At 36.8% G+C, this 22,208-nt stretch overlaps 4 protein-coding genes across 4 annotated transcripts; 1 reads left to right on the forward strand and 3 right to left on the reverse strand.

Annotated features, from left to right (window-relative positions):
- The first annotated feature begins 43 nt into the window (after positions 1-43).
- LOC114939831 (tubulin beta-4B chain-like) lies at positions 44-5,978 on the forward strand. Its single transcript, XM_029314260.2, has 4 exons — positions 44-354; positions 683-1,347; positions 1,484-2,972; positions 3,236-5,978. The coding sequence occupies exons 1-3, from the start codon at positions 298-300 to the stop codon at positions 2,088-2,090; spliced, it is 1,329 nt and encodes a 442-aa protein (XP_029170093.1). The 5' UTR covers positions 44-297; the 3' UTR covers positions 2,091-2,972; positions 3,236-5,978.
- LOC114939830 (tubulin beta-3 chain-like) lies at positions 3,814-13,108 on the reverse strand. Its single transcript, XM_029314257.2, is given in 5 exon segments — positions 3,814-4,654; positions 4,656-4,911; positions 5,438-6,011; positions 7,974-8,082; positions 12,977-13,108. Coding segments are annotated over 5 exon segments (1,371 nt in total). The 5' UTR covers positions 13,034-13,108; the 3' UTR covers positions 3,814-4,279.
- Positions 13,109-16,987: 3,879 nt separating this feature from the next.
- LOC114939846 (putative RNA-binding protein EIF1AD) lies at positions 16,988-22,020 on the reverse strand. Its single transcript, XM_029314283.2, has 3 exons — positions 21,954-22,020; positions 17,612-17,887; positions 16,988-17,410 (listed from the first exon to the last, which is right to left on the reverse strand). Exons 2-3 carry the CDS (start codon positions 17,879-17,881, stop codon positions 17,213-17,215), a joined length of 468 nt encoding a protein of 155 aa, XP_029170116.1. The 5' UTR covers positions 17,882-17,887; positions 21,954-22,020; the 3' UTR covers positions 16,988-17,212.
- Positions 17,894-22,020, reverse strand: tam (DNA polymerase gamma, catalytic subunit tam). Its single transcript, XM_029314276.2, is given in 4 exon segments — positions 17,894-18,168; positions 18,170-21,658; positions 21,660-21,845; positions 21,954-22,020. Coding segments are annotated over 3 exon segments (3,774 nt in total). The 5' UTR covers positions 21,801-21,845; positions 21,954-22,020; the 3' UTR covers positions 17,894-18,024.
- Positions 22,021-22,208: the final 188 nt, after the last annotated feature.

Genomic DNA, 22,208 nt, shown 5'->3' on the forward strand with positions numbered 1-22,208 from the left:
AAGAACCTTGCCAATCCATGCATAATCCATATTTTACACACACATATAATTCAAATCCTGAAATAAAATACATTTACGTTGCATCGATTTGCAAGTAGAAAACTACGCAAGCGGTCAGACAGTCGCCAAGGAGAATCTAGCAGTCGCCTGTTTCTGTTTAAATGACATCTTAGGCAAGTCCGCGATATTCCCGTTTCTCGTCCTTAAAATTTCCGAGGATCGACTCCTACCTTACATTAAACAAATTGAATCCCGTGCAGTTACTTTATCCTAAGGTTTCACAATACTCGATATAAAATGCGTGAAATTGTTCACCTTCAAGCCGGTCAATGCGGCAATCAAATAGGTGCCAAGGTTAGTAATGAAAAAAATAAAACATGCAATAATGGCAATCACAATTTCAAAGATTTATTAAAATATTTATTGCATTTAGATATTTTTTGAATATTATTCAAATACTTATATTTCAAAATTTAGAATTAATTTTTAAAAAATATTGATATAGCGATTAAAACGAAATTTAATTAATTAAACATGCAATTTACTTAATTAAATACGCAATTATTTTATATTTTTAGAATTAATAACATTATTTAATTTATCATTTATATTACGTATATATTTTTCTCGACATTTAATTCCATTAGATCTGGCATTTAATTATTTCCAACGATTGATACAGTTTTGGGAGGTGATCTCAGACGAACACGGCATCGATCCCACAGGCACCTATCACGGGGATTCGGATCTTCAGCTGGAGCGAATCAATGTTTACTACAACGAAGCCTCCGGACCGAAATATGTGCCGCGCGCGATTCTGGTGGACCTTGAACCCGGCACGATGGACTCCGTACGATCGGGATCTTTCGGACAGATATTTCGACCAGACAACTTTGTATTCGGACAGTCAGGAGCCGGCAATAACTGGGCGAAAGGTCACTACACCGAGGGCGCCGAGCTGGTCGATTCGGTGCTCGACGTGGTGAGGAAGGAGGCCGAGAGCTGCGATTGTCTTCAGGGCTTTCAGCTGACGCACTCGTTGGGAGGTGGCACCGGCTCCGGAATGGGCACTCTGCTCATCACGAAGATCCGAGAGGAGTATCCGGACAGGATCATGAGCACCTTCTCCGTCGTACCCTCCCCAAAGGTCTCCGACACCGTCGTGGAACCCTACAACGCCACCCTGTCGGTTCACCAACTGGTGGAGAACACGGATCAAGCTTATTGCATCGACAACGAAGCGCTCTACGACATTTGCTTCCGTACTTTGAAGCTGACTACTCCCACGTACGGTGATCTGAATCATCTCGTCTCTGCTACCATGTCCGGTGTGACAACCTGTCTAAGGTCTGTTGTATAAAAGTCATGAATAAATATTTAAAAATCCAGTGCACTCGCGCGTGTCGATTTTAATATCATTCTTGCTGCAATCCATACATGATAAATTAAAAATATATAAGCTATTTACTCTAAATAATCATAGATTTCCCGGTCAATTGAACGCCGATCTGAGGAAGCTCGCGGTGAATATGGTGCCGTTTCCTCGACTGCACTTCTTCATGCCGGGTTTCGCGCCTCTCACATCCCGAGGAAGCCAACAGTACCGAGCTCTCACCGTGCCGGAGCTCACCCAGCAGATGTTCGACGCGAAGAACATGATGGCAGCTTGCAATCCACGTCACGGACGTTACCTCACCGTGGCGGCCGTGTTCCGGGGCAGGATGTCGATGAAGGAGGTCGACGAGCAGATGCTCAACATCCAGAACAAGAACAGCCCGTACTTCGTCGAGTGGATACCGAACAACGTGAAGACGGCGGTGTGCGATATTCCGCCTCGTGGCCTCAAAATGTCTGCAACCTTCATCGGCAACTCCACGGCCATTCAGGAGCTGTTCAAGAGAATCTCCGAACAGTTCACGGCGATGTTCAGGAGGAAGGCTTTTCTTCACTGGTACACCGGCGAAGGTATGGACGAGTTGGAATTTAACGAGGCGGAATCGAACATGAATGACCTGGTATCGGAATATCAGCAGTATCAAGACGCGACAGTGTACGATGAAGAAATAGATGAGGAAGAAATGGAGAAGTAGAAGAGGAAGAAGAATTTGAACGATCGCTCATGCTTGCAAACTTTTGTGACGACTCTTTCTTTTGTATCTGTCATTTTTACCTTTTTTTTAATCGTTTTACAGTATTTTATATGCCGTTTATGTACACACATTTTGAGAAGATATCTCGATTTATACTGTTTTTGTGAAGTTTTTACAATAAATGATACGTAGGCAGAAACGTTGAATTGAAAGGTCTTTGGGTCGCGAATTAATTGACAACTTTTTCTGAGCACGCTATATTCCGATCGTTTAGGAAATCGCGCACGATTTACTTCTCGTGCTGCTTGACAGCGGTAGTATATCATCTCTATCAGTTAATGGCATCGTTCATTTAGCGTGATATAAATACACGCGTTTCTTAAATAAGACAAATACGCTCACGGGCGTTTAGAGACGTTTGGTTCTCGTTATCGAACTCGATATCATCCTTCCAGCCAACTGACATTGATGAGACCAAGGCCTTGGCAAAAATTGGCGATCGCGCATTATCTCATCGGTGCCCCGCGAGGGCAAACACTTTATTATCGCGTGCAATAACGGAGAACGCCTGTTATTGCGCGAGCTACTATGAAGCTGCGACAAGCAAAGATGCTGAACGAATCCAGTGACATATTCGCGCGTGTCGATTTCAATACGATTTCTGCTGCAACATCGATCTAATAATGCTTTCGCGAAAAATTGCTATCACAATAATAAAACGTTATAATCGCGTCAGATAATAAATATTATACAAGTGATTGTGGAATGTTTTTTACGGAGAAAAGATGAAGAAGCGTGAAATGATTGCGCGTTCTGTGACTAGAGGAAAAATTGTTTTGTACAACACAGATTGACATATCGCAACGAGATTTTATATGAAAAGTGAGCTATTATTACAAAAATTAAAATTATTTATGAAAAGCTATAAAAGTAATAATGTCATTAAAAAAGATGAATCTACTAATATATAAGCTTTATCTTCAGAGATAGAATATTGCCCTCGGCATTCATTAATAACAATTAGAAGAGTATGAAATAACATTTTGTATTTAAAAAAATTTTTATATGATATAAATGACGAGATATATAAAATAAGAAGATATTTGGAAATTTCGAGATATACGATTTTTAACTTTTCTTTTTAGGAAGCGGACGAGAAGTTCTTACGAAATAAGTTCCAAGGGCAAAACGTGGATTTGATTCCGGATAATATTAAAACTACATGCGACATAGAAATGCCTAATAGGGAAATATCTGCTACTTTACTGTCAAATACAACTGCGATTCAGTAGGTGTTTACGACGCTGCTCAATGATTTCTAAATAAATTTTAGAAGTAGAAGGTATCTTCACTATTACACTTCCGAAGGAATGGAGATATCTGAATTCGAGAGGGCTCAACAAACTTTGGAATCCCTTATTTCTGATTATCAACTTTATCAAAACCTATAAACGGACCTTCAATGAAGAATTTATATCGCATCTTGGAGACTGAAATTTATTTCAAATATATAAATAAATTAGCAAAGAAAACTGCATAAATTAAAAAAGCTATTATATATATATGCTCATTTTTTAATAATATTTTTAATACTTAATACTGTCGTAAACAAGAGAATTTAATATTTTTTAAATTAAAGTATTTGTTGAGAATCTATATAGAGAAAAATTGAAATTCCATTATTTCAACATTATCAATTATGATAACAGCGTAATTATTTAAGGATTTTTATTACAATCCAATCCATGTTACATTTATATCCAAGCAACATATTAATATCTTTATAATTATCACTAATAAAGCTGAATATAATATAGGCGTATCAAAAATGATATAATTATATTATATTAATGATATAATTATATTACAGTTTAAATAATTATTTTTCAATTTATTATTCATCGCAATTATATCATTTGCCTTCAAAAATACACGTCCTCGTAACACGTATAAATATATATACCACATTGGTATATATTCATAAATATCTCAATATCACAATCCCGTATAAAAATCGCCTATATTACATTCGCCTCGTCGATTACAGAACGTATTATATAAAAAAATATCAAAAGGCGGCTTCTCGCGAGCGCACAGTCGGTCGTTCCGCGAGCTCCTACGATGGACGAGGACACAGGTAGAAAAGCTGAAGACAGAACCAGAAGAAAGTAGCAGCATCGCGTTGCTCTTCAGTTTTCCTGCTCGCAAGTTTCAAAGTCATCTGCGCACTCTTCCGCCTCGAAGTCCTCCTCCGCCGTGGCTTCCTGGTACTGCTGGTATTCGGATACCAAATCATTCATGTTGGATTCGGCCTCGGTGAACTCCATCTCGTCCATGCCCTCGCCGGTGTACCAGTGCAGGAAAGCCTTCCTCCTGAACATCGCCGTGAACTGTTCCGAGATCCTCTTGAACAGCTCCTGAATAGCGGTGGTGTTGCCGATGAAGGTCGACGACATCTTCAGACCCTTCGGCGGGATGTCGCAGACGGCGGTCTTCACGTTGTTCGGTATCCACTCGACGAAGTACGAGCTGTTTTTGTTCTGTACACTGAGCATCTGCTCGTCCGACCTCCTTCATCGACATCCTGCCGCGAAAGACGGCCGCCACGGTGAGGTATCTGCCGTGGCGAGGATCGCAGGCCGCCATCATGTTCTTCGCGTCGAACATCTGCTGGGTGAGCTCCGGCACGGAGAGCGCGGAGTATTGCTGCATGGACCTGGACGTCAGAGGCGCGAAACCCGGCATGAAGAAGTGCAGACGCGGGAAAGGCACCATGTTCACCGCGAGCTTCCGAAGGTCGGCGTTCAACTGGCCGGGGAACCTGAAGAAAATCGATCGATGTTATACGCTATTTTGTATGGGTTGTGATATTGAAATATTTAGGAATATACAGGATGTTGCAGAATTGGTGGAAAAGTTTTTAATGGCAGATTCCTGGTATCATTTGGAGATGATTTTTCCTCAGTGAAATGTCAAGACGCCAATAATTTTCGAATTATAAGCAGTGAATATAAAGGCTTTTTTGCAAACTTGTGGAAATAAAATATTAACAGAATTATTATTCTTCAGTTAATTTTAGGTAGAGTTTGCCTTAGTAGAATTTTAATATAAGGCTTAGTTATAAACATAATAACAAAAATTGCTAAAAATGATGGTCTCCCTCAACATTTTCACTAAAGAAAAATCGTCTCCAAATGATACCAGGAATCTTTTCCGCCAGTTCTGAAACACCCTGAGAACGAGTATTTTTGAAGGCAAATGATATAATTGCAATGAATAATAAATTTAAAAGTAATCAATCCTTGCTATTCAGGGTGGATTTTTCTCTTCGAATTTGATTTGCATACCTGAGGCAAGTCGTTACTCCGGACATGGTGAGCGAGACCAGGTGATTGAGGTCGTTGTAACTCGGATTGGAAACCTTGAGAGTGCGGAAACAGATATCGTATAGAGCCTCGTTGTCGATGCAATAGGTCTCGTCGGTGTTCTCCACCAATTGATGCACCGACAGGGTCGCGTTATACGGTTCGACCACGGTGTCGGACACTTTGGGCGACGGCATCACCGAATAAGTGTTCATAATCCGGTCGGGATACTCCTCGCGGATCTTGGAGATCAGCAGGGTGCCCATTCCGGACCCGGTGCCGCCTCCCAGCGAGTGAGTGAGCTGAAAACCTTGAAGGCAATCGCAGTTCTCGCACTCTTTTCGCACCACGTCGAGGACAGAGTCGACCAGCTCGGCGCCCTCGGTGTAGTGGCCCTTCGCCCAATTGTTACCGGCACCGGATTGCCCAAACACGAAGTTGTCCGGTCTAAAGAGCTTCCCGTAAGCACCGGAACGTACAGCATCCATCGTCCCCGGCTCCAGATCCAGCAGGATCGCGCGAGGTACGTATTTCCCTCCGTTCGTTGATGTCGCAACTGAGATGAGAAAAATTAAATATCGAATTTATTCATTAATTTAATTAATTTGCTTATTAAAATATTATGAAAAATACAAGAAACCAAAAAATGTGTAAAATAAAAACAGGATGACAATGTTCTATATAATTAATATTTTCTAGGAAAAATCTTTAAATTTTTCCAATTATTGAATATACATAAAATAAAAAATCAAAATAATTAATTATTTAATTAAATTAATTTGCTTATTGAAATATTATAAAAAATACAAAAAATTGACAAATGTTTAAAATAAAAACGGGATGACAATATTCTATATAATGCTTTCTAGAAAAAATCTCTACATTTTTTCGATTATCGAATACATAAATATTGAGGATACCTAAGTGGAGACGTATGACGCATAAAATATCAATGATTGTATTCAATAGGCGTATGACTCGTGAGTGATACAAGACGTCAAAGAGATCATATTAATTAGTCGCTATTGTCATTCTACCAAAAACTCGTAACGACTATAGAGGTCGACGGAAATGCGTGCCTGTATCGTTTGCAAATGAGTAGCTATTGAGATATGCCGTCAAAAGAATATGAAGATCCGCATTTAATTAATATCACAGTAAAAAAAATATTCCAATTTTCAAAAATAAATGCTAAAAATATGGAAAAAATGAGAAAAAAATTTATAAGAATTAAAAATAAAAGTTTTTCCATGTGTGGGATGTTCGAATCTATTTCTGTCGTATAATTTGCCCCGCTGATGTGTATATATGTTTCATGTTAATTGAGCTGTTTTAAACGTGTGAAAGCACGTACCGCGCGATACGTTCTTGGAAATAATTTCATTTCGCGGCGCGAACAAATGCATGAGAAGTCCTGAAATCGTGTTGCAGCCGCAATCTATAGCCCTAAGTCCCCGACCACACAAAGTGGCTATTTTCAGCGTAAACGTGCGTGTCTCGACGCTCCTCTTCATCCATCGGCGCGGGACACACTCGCTTTTCTACCTTTCTCGTTATTGCTATTTTTGACACGAGGACAGAATCCGCGCAGAGATGAGAAAGAGAGAGAAATCATCTCCATTGGAATGATCTCTTCCATGGATCGAGAAGTCTGTGAATATGATCTCTTTGTACTTGCATAATACCACTTTGCTACATACAATTGAATTATATACATATTTAATTATTTATACAGATAATTTTAACAAAATTATATTTAAAAAATTTAATTTAATTGTAATTAACCAGCTAGTTTTTATTTTATTGTATTCTTGATATTTTTAGACTAATCGCATCTTATTTGTACTTCTTCACTGACAAGCCAGGTACATCAAATAATTCGATTTCGATTAAGTATCATGTATGTCATGTATGGATGTATGTATATATGAGATACATAAAAGATTATATATATATATATATATCTCGTTTTTACAGATATCTTTTTTTATCACTTTCTTGTTTTTATTCTATTCTATTTTTGTTGATTCTATTCTATGATGTTTCTAGATTATCTTTATAATCCTTTCACCGAGAAACCAGGTGTGTCCAGTAACCCGATTTCCATTAAGTATAAGTGTGTACACATAAGATACTCAAGAATGCGATATAAATATAATTCTATATACCGTATGAAATGGATATTTGCTACATAAAAAAAGCTATTCATTAAATCCTTAATTAAACCAGAATTATATAAAAATGAATTAAATTATACTTGTATATATACATATAAAACAAAATATAATAATAAAAATTAAAACAAAATATTGATAATAAATTATACATAATTGTTTAAAAAATATAATTTTCTTAAAAAAATTGGAAATGTGCTTAATTATAAATATAAAAAAAATCATTTTACAGTAATAACAATATTTCGTTAAATTGCGAGAGGGGAGAGAAAATTCTCCAATATATTGAATTGTGCGTTTAAAAATAAACAAAGTAAAATACGTAATGTTTAACACGTCCTTACCAGATGCCTCATTATAGTATACGGAGATTCGTTCGAGTTGCAAATCGCTTTCCCCGTGATAAATACCCGACTGGTCGATTCCGTGCTCCTCAGAGATGACTTCCCAGAACTGCAACGTGATTCGTTCGTTTACATTATTATCATTTATTAGTGTGAGTCAATTGCTGAAACAGCCTACTTATTTCCGAGAATATAATTAGTACCAGAAAAACCAGAAAAAGTAGTTCAGGGTAGAAATATCTAAAAGGAGAAAGGGAGAGTATCCTCCTGCTAACGAAAATAATACGTGTATCTGATTGTGAAAATCGAATTGATTTTCGCTCTGACGAGAGATTGCATTTTTATTAATTAATTAATTATTTTTTAGATTTTGAATGACAGAAAAAAATTTAAATACATATACAGATTGTGACAGTGATCATCCTCCTGTAATTTCCTAAAAAAAAAAAATTCGTTCCGAGGTTTTTATTCTACGCTGTGCTTCTCGCTAAACTCTCGGAGCCACTCGACGTGTCGAATGAAGAGCGGCTTCCCATCGAGCACATTTACCCCAAAGTTCCCGGGCAACGATGTGACAGAGGGGAAAAAGAGGGGACGGATAACACGCGCGACATCCAAAAATAGGGAGGCACGGAATTAACGCGGCCTACGGCCCCTCTCTGGCTCATGTCCACCCTCCGGGTTAAAACATTTCTTCTCTCTCCCCATTTGTCTTGTCTTTACTATTTTCTCTTCCTATTAATAGCGAACCGAGTGGTCGTAGCTACCGCTTCAACGAAATCTGTCCCTCTGATTATTCTAACTGCATCCTGGTGCATCTTCGCTGCGCTCATTACACTGTAAAAAAATTTTGTAAAATTACATTAAAAATATGTAAAATTACATAAATAATAAATGTAAAATTACATGATAAATAATGAAAAGGTAATCATTTCTATTATTTATCGTGTAATTTTACACTTATTATTTATGTAATTTTACATATTTTTGTGTAATATATTTCATATTTTTTTACAGTGTATCGTGCAGAATAAAATTCATCTATATTTCTTAATTTTTTTCACGCGCAAACAGCTATGTTTAAAGTAGAATATTTTTATCATTATCGAGAGATTATTTTATGGATCTGTATTTTAGAAGAAATATATTGCAATACATGTATTTTTTTAAGTCCAAAATATATAAAGAAATTATATTTAAAAATATAATCTTGTTTAGATCGTAAATACGTTCCGTAATCTTACAGAAGCTTCATTCTTGCTTCCTGCAATCGTTAAAATCTTTCAAGCGGAAAACAATGCCGCGGAAGCGATAGTGGATCACATCTAGAACGAAGTGAAGGGACGATACTCTCTTCAAGATCGTTCGAGCGCTGCACTTGCTAACGAAAATAATACGTATCTGATTGTGAAAATCGAATTGATTTTCGCTCTGACGAGAGATTGCACTTTTCTAATATTGCATTTTTATTTATTAATTAATTATTTTTCAAATTTTGAATGGCAGAAAAAAATTTAAATACATATATACAGATTGTGACAGTGATCATTATTTGTAATTCGTAAAAGCATAATTAATACATAAATATATTTTCTAATATGTTTTTTAATTAATCAGTGAATGCATTGTTTTTTTTATTACTTCAGTATAACATTTGATTATATTACTCTTTATTTGTGTTGCATTGGAAAACTCTGTACATATTTACTATGTTACTGATAAAAATATTTCTCCTGATAAAAATGACTCATTGAGTCCTTCATATCTTCCGGTTCATGGTATCACGTGCGTCATTGCATGATAAGCATTGGGTAAAAATTTCCTAATTCATAAGAAAGTTACACGAAAATTGGATAAGGTATTGAAGATAAACGGTGATAAAGCGTCAAGTTTACTTTAGTTAAGTGCAGTTAAATCTTTATGACAGCTCTTTCACATAAAACTGCCTGTCAATTTTTTCAATATTGATTATTAAATTTATTTATTAATATATCTATATATATAAATGATAAACAATACTACAAAAATATATGAATTCGAAGTAATCCAAAATAATGAACCGAATGGGCACATAATTGGAGTATAAATTAATAATAAATTAATAATGTACAAGCTAACTGATCTTTTATGTAAAAAAATTTATTTTTTTAATATTGCGCAAGAACTGATGTAATTAAATCTCGAATATCATGAATCTCCATATTGTCACGCCTATGAACACGATCGATATAAGACTAATGAATCTGAAGTGCTTCTTTCGCAAATAACACTTTACAATGTTTCCAATAACGTGTCTCACTCAAAATCAAACAAGAGCAATAAGAATTTACATTAACAATCATTTACAATCATACACAGAAATATATGTATATGCATATGTATATAAGATTCAATTACATGCAATTTATTTTTTAATAGTGTGTAATAAAAGCAACTTTTTATTTTATCAATATTTTACGTCGAGAGACTGATTTACTTGATTTTTTCAAACAACTGGTTTATTTATTTTATTTCAAAAGATTCCAATCTCCCGACTCCACTCATTTTCACGCCAATGGATAATGGAGACGATTACTGCAGAATTTTAAGTGCTCTTTTAAGTACACGTTAAGTATGGTCTCGTTTCCTGCCCCCCTCTTTAAGTTAGCCAGCACGATTAAAACTTGGGTCACTTTACGCACTTTAGGCTTCACCAGATAGAAGGGAGAATAGCACGAGATGAGCACAGCTCTTTAAATTCCACATCGTCGTGTGCCGTCTTATCTTCGACTCATTTATAGCCGCAGTCAAATGATATCACTACGAAAGATTGTACAATTTTTTTGAAACAATATTTGTGTTTTTACTGTGATGATTTATTTCGCCGAGTTTGTTGATTATGACAAGAAAGACAGACTAAAGAAATTTACACAAAATTTCAAGACAGTTTCGAGTTCTCAAAATTATATTTTCATTCTTGCTAATCGTCAGTTTCAGATTGACGATTCAGATAAATATTCACATCATAATTATCGTGTTATTTTGGTAATTAAAATAATATTACGTATTCAAAAAAAATTAACACATTTTGACGGACTGACTAATTCCTTGAAAATAACGAGAAAGTAAGAAGAAAAAATGTGAAAAGCACATAGTTCTTCTGTTAATCATGGTAAAAATGCCCCGAACGAAATAGGATCGATATTTCGAAGACAGTGAGTCACAATGTCTGGCTTGTTCGAGGTTTAATTGACTGTCTGTCGTCTCTGCACGCGACATAAGCCAGGTTTACGATTAATTTCCGGCGCCGCATATCTTCGCAAACGAATAAATTATTCGTGCCCTATCGTAATGCACTTCTGCGACTCTCCACACTCTGTTAAATATATTTGAATATATCGCGATTTTCTTCTAATTTTCGATATTCAAATTTAATTTTTTTATCCGTACTTTCCTTCAAAATTATTATATGTCAATTAATCAACGTTTTCCTGATAAATACTTTTTTAAGCTAGTTCGACCATAGAATTAAAGAAGAATAATTTAGAAGAACAATTTAAAAAATCTACCAAGACATCTCGTGATCCTACTTATGTACAAATAATTTTTATAATAATTTAGTAACATGGATAAATATATTTGAATATATCGCGATTTTCTTCTAATTTTCAATATTAAAATTTAATTTTTTTATCCGTACTTTCCTTCAAAATTATTATATGTCAATTAATCAACGTTTTCCTGATAAATACTTTTTTAAGCTAGTTCGACCATAGAATTGAAGAAGAATAATTTAAAAGAACAATTTAAAAAATCTACCAAGACATCTCGTGATCCTACTTATGTACAAATAATTTTTATAATAATTTAGTAACATGGATAAATATATTTGAATATATCGCGATTTTCTTCTAATTTTCAATATTAAAATTTAATTTTTTTATCCGTACTTTCCTTCAAAATTATTATATGTCAATTAATCAACGTTTTCCTGATAAATACTTTTTTAAGCTAGTTCGACCATAGAATTGAAGAAGAATAATTTAGAAGAACAATTTAAAAAATCTACCAAGAGACATCTCGTGATATCCTACTGATGTACGAATAATTTTTATAATAATTTAGTAACATGGATAAATATATTTGAATATATCGCGATTTTCTTCTAATTTTCAATATTCAAATTTAATTTTTTTATCCGTACTTTCCTTCAAAATTATTATATGTCAATTAATCAACGTTTTCATGATAAATACTTTTTTAAGCTAGTTCGACCATAGAATTGAAGAAGAATAATTTAAAAGAACAATTTAAAAAATCTACCAAGACATCTCGTGATCTTACTTATGTACAAATAATTTTTATAATAATTTAGTAACATGGATAAATATATTTGAATATATCGCGATTTTCTTCTAATTTTTAATATTCAAATTTAATTTTTTTATCCGTACTTTCCTTCAAAATTATTATATGTCAATTAATCAACGTTTTCATGATAAATACTTTTTTAAGCTAGTTCGACCATAGAATTGAAGAAGAATAATTTAAAAGAACAATTTAAAAAATCTGCCAAGACATCTCGTGATCCTACTTATGTACAAATAATTTTTATAATAATTTAGTAACATGGATAAATATATTTGAATATATCGCGATTTTCTTCTAATTTTCAATATTAAAATTTAATTTTTTTATCCGTACTTTCCTTCAAAATTATTATATGTCAATTAATCAACGTTTTCCTGATAAATACTTTTTTAAGCTAGTTCGACCATAGAATTGAAGAAGAATAATTTAGAAGAACAATTTAAAAAATCTACCAAGAGACATCTCGTGATATCCTACTGATGTACGAATAATTTTTATAATAATTTAGTAACACGGAACACAGATTAGAAAATCAATCAATTTGTTAATTAAAATGCGCATGCAACAATTTGACTTCCTCATTTTAAATTCTCGCTCGAAAGAGTCTGGAAGAAAAGATGCACATTTCTTCTCGGGATTAAAGGTCGACCTACCTTAGCTCCGATCTGGTTGCCGCATTGTCCAGCCTGCAGATGCACGATTTCCCTCATCCTGTCTTTCCTTTCAGCGCGAAGAAACGGCGAAAACAGCTGATCTCTCTCTTCTCCCGATACTGCGTGCTCGACGCGTTGAAACGGAATGCGTAGCGTGTGCAGCTGAGTGCAACCGAGGCGAGGTGTGCAACCGGCCGTCGCGAGTCGGGCCTGCGAATGGATGACGAGCCGGACGAGGGAAACGCACTCGTGTCGGCCTCCTGAGCTCCGCTCTCCCGAAGCGGAGCTACGACGATGATGGGGTTAAGACCGAAGCGGGGAGAGGAATCCCGTGACCGGAGAGAGAGAGAAGGAAAGTAGAACAAAAGATGAAAGGAGCGAGACGGAAAGAGAAGGGGAGGAAAAACAGGGGATGTGAACAGAAGAGGGGTGTGTAAACCCTCGGCGGTACGCAAATCCCAGAGTACGCTCTTCCAGTTTGTCTCTCTTCTCTTTCACTCTATGTGTTCGCGAACATTTTTTTCTGATCATTAAAACGAGTGTAATTATTTTTTTTTTTTTTTTGCTTGTCCCTTAGAGGAAACTTTGATTTTGTAAAAATAATTTTTTTTTTTTACATTTCTATGTAGATGTGTTTAGAATGTTCCAAAACATATCAAAAAATCACACGTATAGATATTTTTTAACAAGTAAGTGTGTGTTTGAGCTACAGTGTTCCAATTTGGCGTTCGAGTAAAGTAGTACACAATACATTTATTTACTGTTATTTTTATATCAATATTCATACGGTATTTTAAATGTTAATGCAATTTTAATTTTTCAAAAAATTCTTATGATTGCTTTAGCTTCCGTATAATTTAGGAAAGATAGAAAGAAACTAGAATGGATTTTTTTTACATGAATAGATTGTTATTAAAGGATGCTTGGCATCGAATTTAAGGATTGATGAAATGCTTCATTTTTTATAAAATTTTGAATTTTTTGAGAAATGTCTGTGATCGCTTTAATTTCTATAAATTTTGACATGTCGAGGTAAACTTTTTTACATGAATAAAGTATCGTGAAAAAATAGTTGGGATTGAGTTTAGCGAGGATCGGTGAAAGAATTCATTTTTTATGAAATTTTGAATTTTTCAAAAAAGTGTAAATTTTCGAATTTTACGAAAGAAACATACATAATACATAAATATACATTACAAAAAAAATGTTATTTTATATGAAAAGTGTTCAAATTGGAAACTTGCACATTATACTTCCTCACCATTCTATCTCGCTCATTATTAAGCTTCCTCTATGAGGAAGCCAAAATTGAGAAACTAGTTTGCTAATAGAGGAAGCTTAATGAGCGAAATAGAATGGCGAGGAAGCATCGTGCAAGTTTCCAATTTGCACACTTTTTTTCTTCATCCTCTTGGAGCGCGAAATCGATTCTTCGAATAATATAATGCGAATTAATTATACGATTATGTCGCGACTTGATTACCGGAAGCTGCAAATTATACATATATGGGTTTGCTCCAGTGTGGAATATTATTGAATGCGACGGTATTATATTTATTCTTTATATCGAATTACCTCGGAGCTTATTCACCGGAACTGTAACAGGAGATAGGATTTTTTTTTTGAAAGTACGTACTTCCTCCTGTAGTGAATATACAGGCGAAGGTATCACGTTTAACGGGAAGCGTTTCGGTCATATGAATTCTGGGGCAACGCTTGCATGCTGTTAATACCTGGGAATTATGATCGACGTCGAGATGTATTCAAAAACCGTCAGGATGTAATAAATATCACAGATTAATATTCTTTTAATTATATTAATTTTCTACAACTTTGTCGTTGCCTAAACTTCATCAGACAAAAATTAAAGATACCTTTCTCTGCAGTTTATCGAAAAAAAAATTAATATAAAACTTATATAAATCTACGTTAAAAATTATACATACAATAATTTATCTTATCTATAAATAAATTTCTTTCAAAACGTTCTTCTTTTTGCACGAGTCGGAGTAAAAGTTTTACGTCATTTTCTAAATATAGTAATTAACAGGGAGTAATTAAACGCGCGCGGGAAAGTCTATAAATGTTTCACATAATCCATTGTCTCAACACTTCACCCAATAGTTGGGTACCAACTTTTACCAATCGTTTCAAGTTACAGCGCATAATTATCCGTAACGAAACACATGCAGTCATATGGTTGCATGCCACGAATTCTTTAGACAGGATGTCGCTCTTCGAAGGAAAAAAAAATGTCGAAAGTGCACGAACGAAGCAAGATGCTGGAAGTCTCTATCCTGTGAATCACTCTCTTAAAGCGACTCATCTCCGCGCGACTTTCCGCCGTCCTCGTCGAAAACGAGATAATAATCGAGACGATAGTCGCGCATCCCGTCTCCAGCTGCGCGACGCGCTCCTTCACGGTCTCCCGCTGTTGTAAAAAGCTTTCGTCTATTATTCTAACATCTTTTCTCGCTTCCCGTTAACATCCGCGTCATTGACACGGTGACACGCGATCATCGTGTGCATTCGAAAAGAGAGGAGGCCCGATAAATGCCGGTTTTTGCCAAACAGAACAACGCGCGATTTGCGATCGACTTTTCCCTCTCGTTCTCTTTGTGTCTGACAGATAATTAAATAAAAATTAACTTATCTACCAGATACATTAATTATTTTCATTTTTAGGGAAGTATTGAATTTTCTCTATCGTCCTAGTTAATAGAACCGCGTTAATGAGTTTTTTTCCCCAAGTATGTGGAAGTAACTGTGTGTCTGATAACAATAATTATGAATTATACCGTTATTCTATTTAATTTTAACCCGCATGTGCGTACAATTTTTATTATGCACCAAAAGATAAACCTGCACTTGTCCGAGTGCATTTTTATTTAACGTGAAAATCTTGGAAATAGAACTACTTATTCGGAAGAACGGAGAATCTTATGAAATTAAATTAATAAATATGAAAGGAGAGTCGGTATTTGGCACGCTAGGCAGAAAATGTTGCTTATCTCTCGTTTCTTTTTTTCTTTCAATGAGCCAAGTATGTAGGACGTGCACACTTTATCGTTTGCGTGCGGCGCCTGGGGAATGGATCGAATTCGCAAGACGAGACGGTCAACACGCAGCGGGTACGATGAGTCATGTTTTTTCTACTAAGGTCAATGTCTGCCTTTTATCAAGGCGAGCGACCAAAATCATCGTCTGGCAATTTCAATAATTTATATATAATAAACATATATAAATTTCTTTATATAATTAATATTTTCTAATAATTCATCAAAATATTTATATGTCAACAATAATAATAAAAGTAATTGTACATTTTGCGTTAAAAAAAATTGTTATATATATCTAATTTTATTTATATATAATTATATTTTTATATAAATTAATTATCTTAATGTCGCGACGTGCAAATGAAAAATCGTCAAATTAATCGTAAAATAATCAAAGTACTTTAGGAATCTCCGAGGATCGTCATCGTTCGTGAGAAAAAAGTATTATGCGGATCAAAGGTTAATTGCGCGAAATTAGGGGGACAAGATAAAGCGATAATCTCAGAGGAAAAAAGGAGAAAGAAGACGTTTGTTATTAAGCGGAAGTGCGGGGTCACACGCGGGCTACTATTATTTCCGGCTCCGCGTTTCTTGCGTGTCGACCGGTCGGCTAGTTTTTTTTCTTTTCGTTCCCAACAACGAAACAATAATGTGCGCTCGACTTCTATTCGTCTCTTCGTTTGAAGCGCATGACGATTCGGCGCGAGACCGAAATCTCGCGTCCGGCCGATCATTAATTCCGTCGGTTTAACTGTACTCGGTTAATCCGTTAGCTAGCTAGTCCGAGCTATGCGCTCAACATTCATAACCGTGCCGCATTGTATATTACGTTATTATGATGACGTTATGATGCAAAGTGCATATCGCAAAGAGAAAGCGGTCATCTCCTCAATTTAAATCCCGTATTTAAGACGCCTCTATAGTGTATCGAGAAAATGTCATCCTGTGGAAATCAGTATTTATATGCAAAATTTATTAAATAATTATGTACATACATGTGTGTGTATATAGCTATATATATATATATATGTATATGTATATGTATATATATACATACACACACTTTTGAGTTGAAAAAATAAAGATTTTTGTTTGACAGGCACAAATTGTCTATGTACATCTATATGTACATGTAATATATTACAAAGATTATAAAGTCCGTTGGCTTTTAACGACACTAATCAGAATCAGATTCACTGGAATCACTTTCACTGTCATCTGGTTTCTGATTATTCTGATACCTATTCAAATTTACAAAGAGCTCCTCATCGTTACACGTAGTATGGTTCATTGCTATCGACTGTCCGTTTCTCTTTGGATCTTCATCGAATTCCGATGGCCAACAGGTCTGTGCTTTATACCATTTTATGTGATCCTGAAAACGTATTATTAATAACATTAGATATTATTAATAAAAATGAAATAGTATTGTTTTCAATATATTGCAACAGAATTTTAATTCGACTTTTTAAATTATTTCTCATAATAGATATTTAAGTCAGAAATTTTTGCATAAAATGATAGAAAAAATTATGAAAAATAATATGATTTAATAGCTATAAAAGGAATTAATTACCTTTGTGAGTATCTTGACAATTTCGCCCTTAACTTTTTTACCTTCCTGGATTGGCTCGATAACAATATAGTCACCTCTCTTTACCCAGATATTCTGCCTGAATTTAGTAGGCATCGAAACAATGAATTGCTCCCCGGAGGGAGTGACGACTTCGTGAAGATTATGGCCTCGGGCTTGAACAATTTGTACGATGCTTTGCGAATCCGTGGGAAGACTCATATCGTCGAGTTCTTGAATGACGTATTTACGTTTCGTTATTATAGAAGACATTGTGCTCTGTAAAATTAAATAAAAAAAATACCGTAATTTTTATTCCCCGTTTTCCTTTTCCTTCATTAATTTTTTCTGACTTAAACTATAGTTTTGAAAAATTGCGATAAAAAAATTAATTTTGCAATTTTCGTAATTTTAATTTAATTAGCTTTATAAGATTGCGGCGATTTTTGGACGGTAGAATTCTCCGCCGACTTAAGTTTGCGATTTTTCGCGTCGTTCCATGAACCTAACGAGCCACTAGATTTTTCCAAGGCGGCCCACACGTCTAAAGTCTCGCCTGGACGATACTTCATATCCGTTTTGCAGGCCGTGAGGATTCGAAGGGGTCTTGCAATCGTGCGCGGACTCTTTGCGAAGAACGGTATCGACTTCCACGGCGGTAAAGAACGCCACCGACATAGGCAGATCCCTCATGCCTAGACGAGAGGCGCAGAACGATCTCGTCATCAAGTTGGTCACGTGCATCGCCAGGGCAGCGTTGTACTTGTACCTAGCCGGGACGAGATATCTCACTTCGTCGTGAAACGACAAACAGAATCTCGCGTTGTCTCTCATCAACCATCTCATGCAGACCAGCATCAAGTGAAGAAAGTCCACCGCGCCGCTCTGCACCACCCAGTTGATCTTGGTGGGCAGGAACTTGTCGTCGTTATCGGTATTGGTGAGCTCTAGGGCGCGACTCAATCTGGCGTTGAGAAACGGCGTGACCGGATATTTGTGGCCAGCAATCTGCTCCAGCCGGTTGAACATGGCCGATTCCGAGCCGTCTATCCATTCGTATTTCTGGAACATGTCTTGCAACGTTTTACCGTGCAACTTCGCCATTTGATATGCCTCATAGGATGTGTAAGACTTGTCTTCCAGGTCGTTATTGACAAATTCAGCTTTCAGCTGAAACACCTTCTTACCCTTGGTCAAGGTGAACATCTTGCGCGACTTGGAAGCGGCTTCGGCATCGGTCATGGATGGATTGAACTGCTTCAGCAATCGCTCGGCAAACTTCTGACCGGCGCCGTAGATCCGCGCGTAGTTGATGACCTTGGCGTGGTCGCGCGAGATACCGATAGCCTTGGCGGTGACGCTGTGCATGTCCGTGCCGTTGGATTTAGTGCCGATTAGAGTCATCCAGCCAAAAGGCGTGGCCCCGTGAATACTTTTGTAGTGCGCGTCTCCGATAATGGAAGCGATCCACAACTCTTGACTGTCTACGTCGGCGCCAACGATGTTGTATCCTGGCGGCGCTTGAACCATGCATCTCAACTCGGAACCGATTCGTTCGACATGCGCATTCGACGCTGTCATCCACGTGGGTTCCACGGCACGTCGCGTTAAAGTTCCGGAAACGACTACTTGAGGTATTATGGCGCCGTAACGCGTATGTCTTTTGGTCTTCTTGACGTTGCTGGGCAGAGAATGATCGTCCAACCATATCACTAGCTGCGACATGATCCTGTCGCGATTGTTCCGCCAGTAGGACAACATGCGGGCGATCTTCAGTACTTCCGCGGCGCTGACGTCCAAACCGGCGAGTACATTCTCGGAAAATTTATTGAGAAAGTCCTTGGCGAGCGGGTTACCGACGTTGTTACTGGCACCGTCTTTGTGCGGTAGCTTGAAGAAGTAGCAACAGTCGTCAATGACGATGTTGCACCACACGCCGGTGCCCTTGTATATCTTATTGTCCGGCCCGTCCTGCTTCTTCTTAAACCGCCAGAATTCCGTCTTGTGAAGATCGTTCTGTACATCGGTGCTCAAGGTAGACATCGCGTCTCCGGATGTGTCCCTAGAGCTGTTGGATGTTGGCAATGGGCAGTGTCCTAAAAGATTTTTCAGCGGTAGTTTAGTCTCAATGTCGGAATCGTCGTTGAAAGGCACCAGAATTCCCCAACCATGATCTCTTATGTAATGCAATGGATACTTTTCCCATGTCAGATTTAACAGTTTTGGAACTACTTGCATGGACGTGCTGATGTTTTGAGGACCCGGCATCCAATTTTCGTCGCTTGGTTTAGGACAGAGTTTTCTATACCAGGCTGGATATCCTGGCATATGGGGCATTCTAACAGGTAACAAGTGCCTAGTCTCCTCCAAATAAGCAAACTCCTTCGCCAGAGAATCCTCTTCATCTTCTTCGTCATCCGATAAATATCTCTTATTGTCTGATTGCTCTTTCTTGTCTAACTCTTCTCTTATATTTTCTACATTGGCAAGTTTTGCTCTTGATGAGGACACTTTATTCTTTATCTTAATTTCCTGTGTACTCCAATCTTGATCCCACATCCACAAATCTTCTTTATATCTTTCCTCGTGCATGAGGTGGCAAACGGCGTCGGCTCTCTTAGCGAGAGTGAACTTGGCTTCGTAATTTAAATCGTCAAAAGTGGATTCTGATTCCTCCAAGTATCGCTGCCAATTAGAATTCACCGGTAAGTATGCGGAGCCGAGTTCTAACATTCCAGCTAGAGTAACAGGATGAGGAAACCTCTCCTGAAAAAGCGGAAATAAATTGCGTAGAACATTGTGAGTGGCGACAGCGTCACTGGCACAGTAAGTCATCAACATATCAAAATTATTTTTAACATCTTCGATAGTACCTTCAACAAATATGTCTCTCGATTCCTTACTTATCTCATAGCCACAATAGAGCTTATGCACTTCTAACAAGCTGTTCAGCGATGTGTTGGATTGCCAGCTATCCTTCTCCGAATCCGTTTTCTTAGATAATAACAACGATCTCTGGTAGCTATTAAGACCACTAACACATATATGTAACGACATAGTATCGAGAAAACGACTTCCAGTACAATTCATCCAATATTGCTCTTTAATTCTGCTTCTGTCAAATGAAACATTGTGACCTACTATGATCTTTGGCTTCTTCTGGTGTTGATTCAATTTGTATCCATACTCGTCTTTATTACTTTCCATAGGAATAAGCAGACTAGGTGTACACAACTGTGTGTCAAACATCTGACCGATACCCTGCGCCAAAGAATTTGATACCCAACTGTACCAAGCTTTATTACTGACTGCAGTGGCGAGAGTAGGCAAAGGACCCTGCTTCATGCAAACTTCAATATCGAAAACTACTCCATCTTCCAACGGATAATCTACACTTTCCACCCTACCATCTGCTGTATATCTGGTCCAGCCTTCTTTGAAAAGCCACTGTTTCGGCATCTCTGGAATATCCTTTATAATTTCATTTATGATCTTCAGGTATGGCTTAACTTGTGCTCTTCCAATGTTGTAAAAATGTTCCTCTATATCTTTCCCTTCCAAAATTGGTAACTTCAAGTTTACATCGGATAACCTGGTTGCGTCTTCCACATTTATGCCATATGTGCTTAAATTTTTCTTGATGCTGTTGATTTCCTCTTCAGGGAGACGTTCTTGCTTATTATCCTTCCCGAACAATTGTTCATGCAATAATTTGGGCAGCATTTGCATATTAACTTCATTAACTCTAGCAGTATCCTTTCTCAAATTAATACCAACATTTGTATTATTTTTCGGAGATTCTTTTGATTTCTGAGAATTATTGTGAGATAACAATTGTTGATGCAACAATTCAGTCGATTGCGTCTGCATTTCTACATTTATTCTTTCGACCACTTTCAGTTCTTCCGAAACCTGCACATTATTACCCGATTTGTTCAACATGACTTCGAATTTGGCGAATTTGCAGAAACCCGCCTCGAAATTGTCGGGTATCGCAGGCGAATTATAAATAGAGTTCGATGCGGATTGTCCGGCATTTTTCGAGGTTGGAAGCTTCCTCTCGGTGGACTTTCGCATCTTGCGCAGTCTTTAGACGAACCTTCTTCCACTGACTCTTCTTGGAAATTCCATCCTGCACGTTCGTGCATTTGTGCCGAATGCAGATATTAATCAAACAAATCTTCGATCGCATTTTTTATCGTGTATCGCACATTTCCTCCCTCGAATACCTCAACGGCTGACGAAACGAAACACGTGTTTCAGTGATCTTATCGAAATCGCACGTGTTATGTGAAGCGATGTCTTATTGACGATTTTAATAAAAAGAAAAAAAACGAAGTCTTACCTGATGACGTTAGACGAAGCAATTCTGTTTAATATCCTGGAAAATACTCGATAATTCAACGACGCTTCTAAATCGTGCGATCCTTGTTTTCATACAAGCCGAGGAAAGCCACATTTCATATTTGTCCAGCAGCGTCATCACTTTCACTCGTGGAATTTGGAAACATTTACTCGAATCTGTCTTATCAATTGTCGTTAAATCGCTCGATGGATAATCCATGAATTTTTATACTGTGTCTTTTATTATTACAGTTTT

The sequence above is a fragment of the Nylanderia fulva genome, unplaced genomic scaffold (genome assembly GCF_048542155.1).
Source record: "Nylanderia fulva isolate GAGA-0341 unplaced genomic scaffold, ASM4854215v1 Scaffold41, whole genome shotgun sequence".
NCBI lineage: Eukaryota > Metazoa > Arthropoda > Insecta > Hymenoptera > Formicidae > Nylanderia > Nylanderia fulva.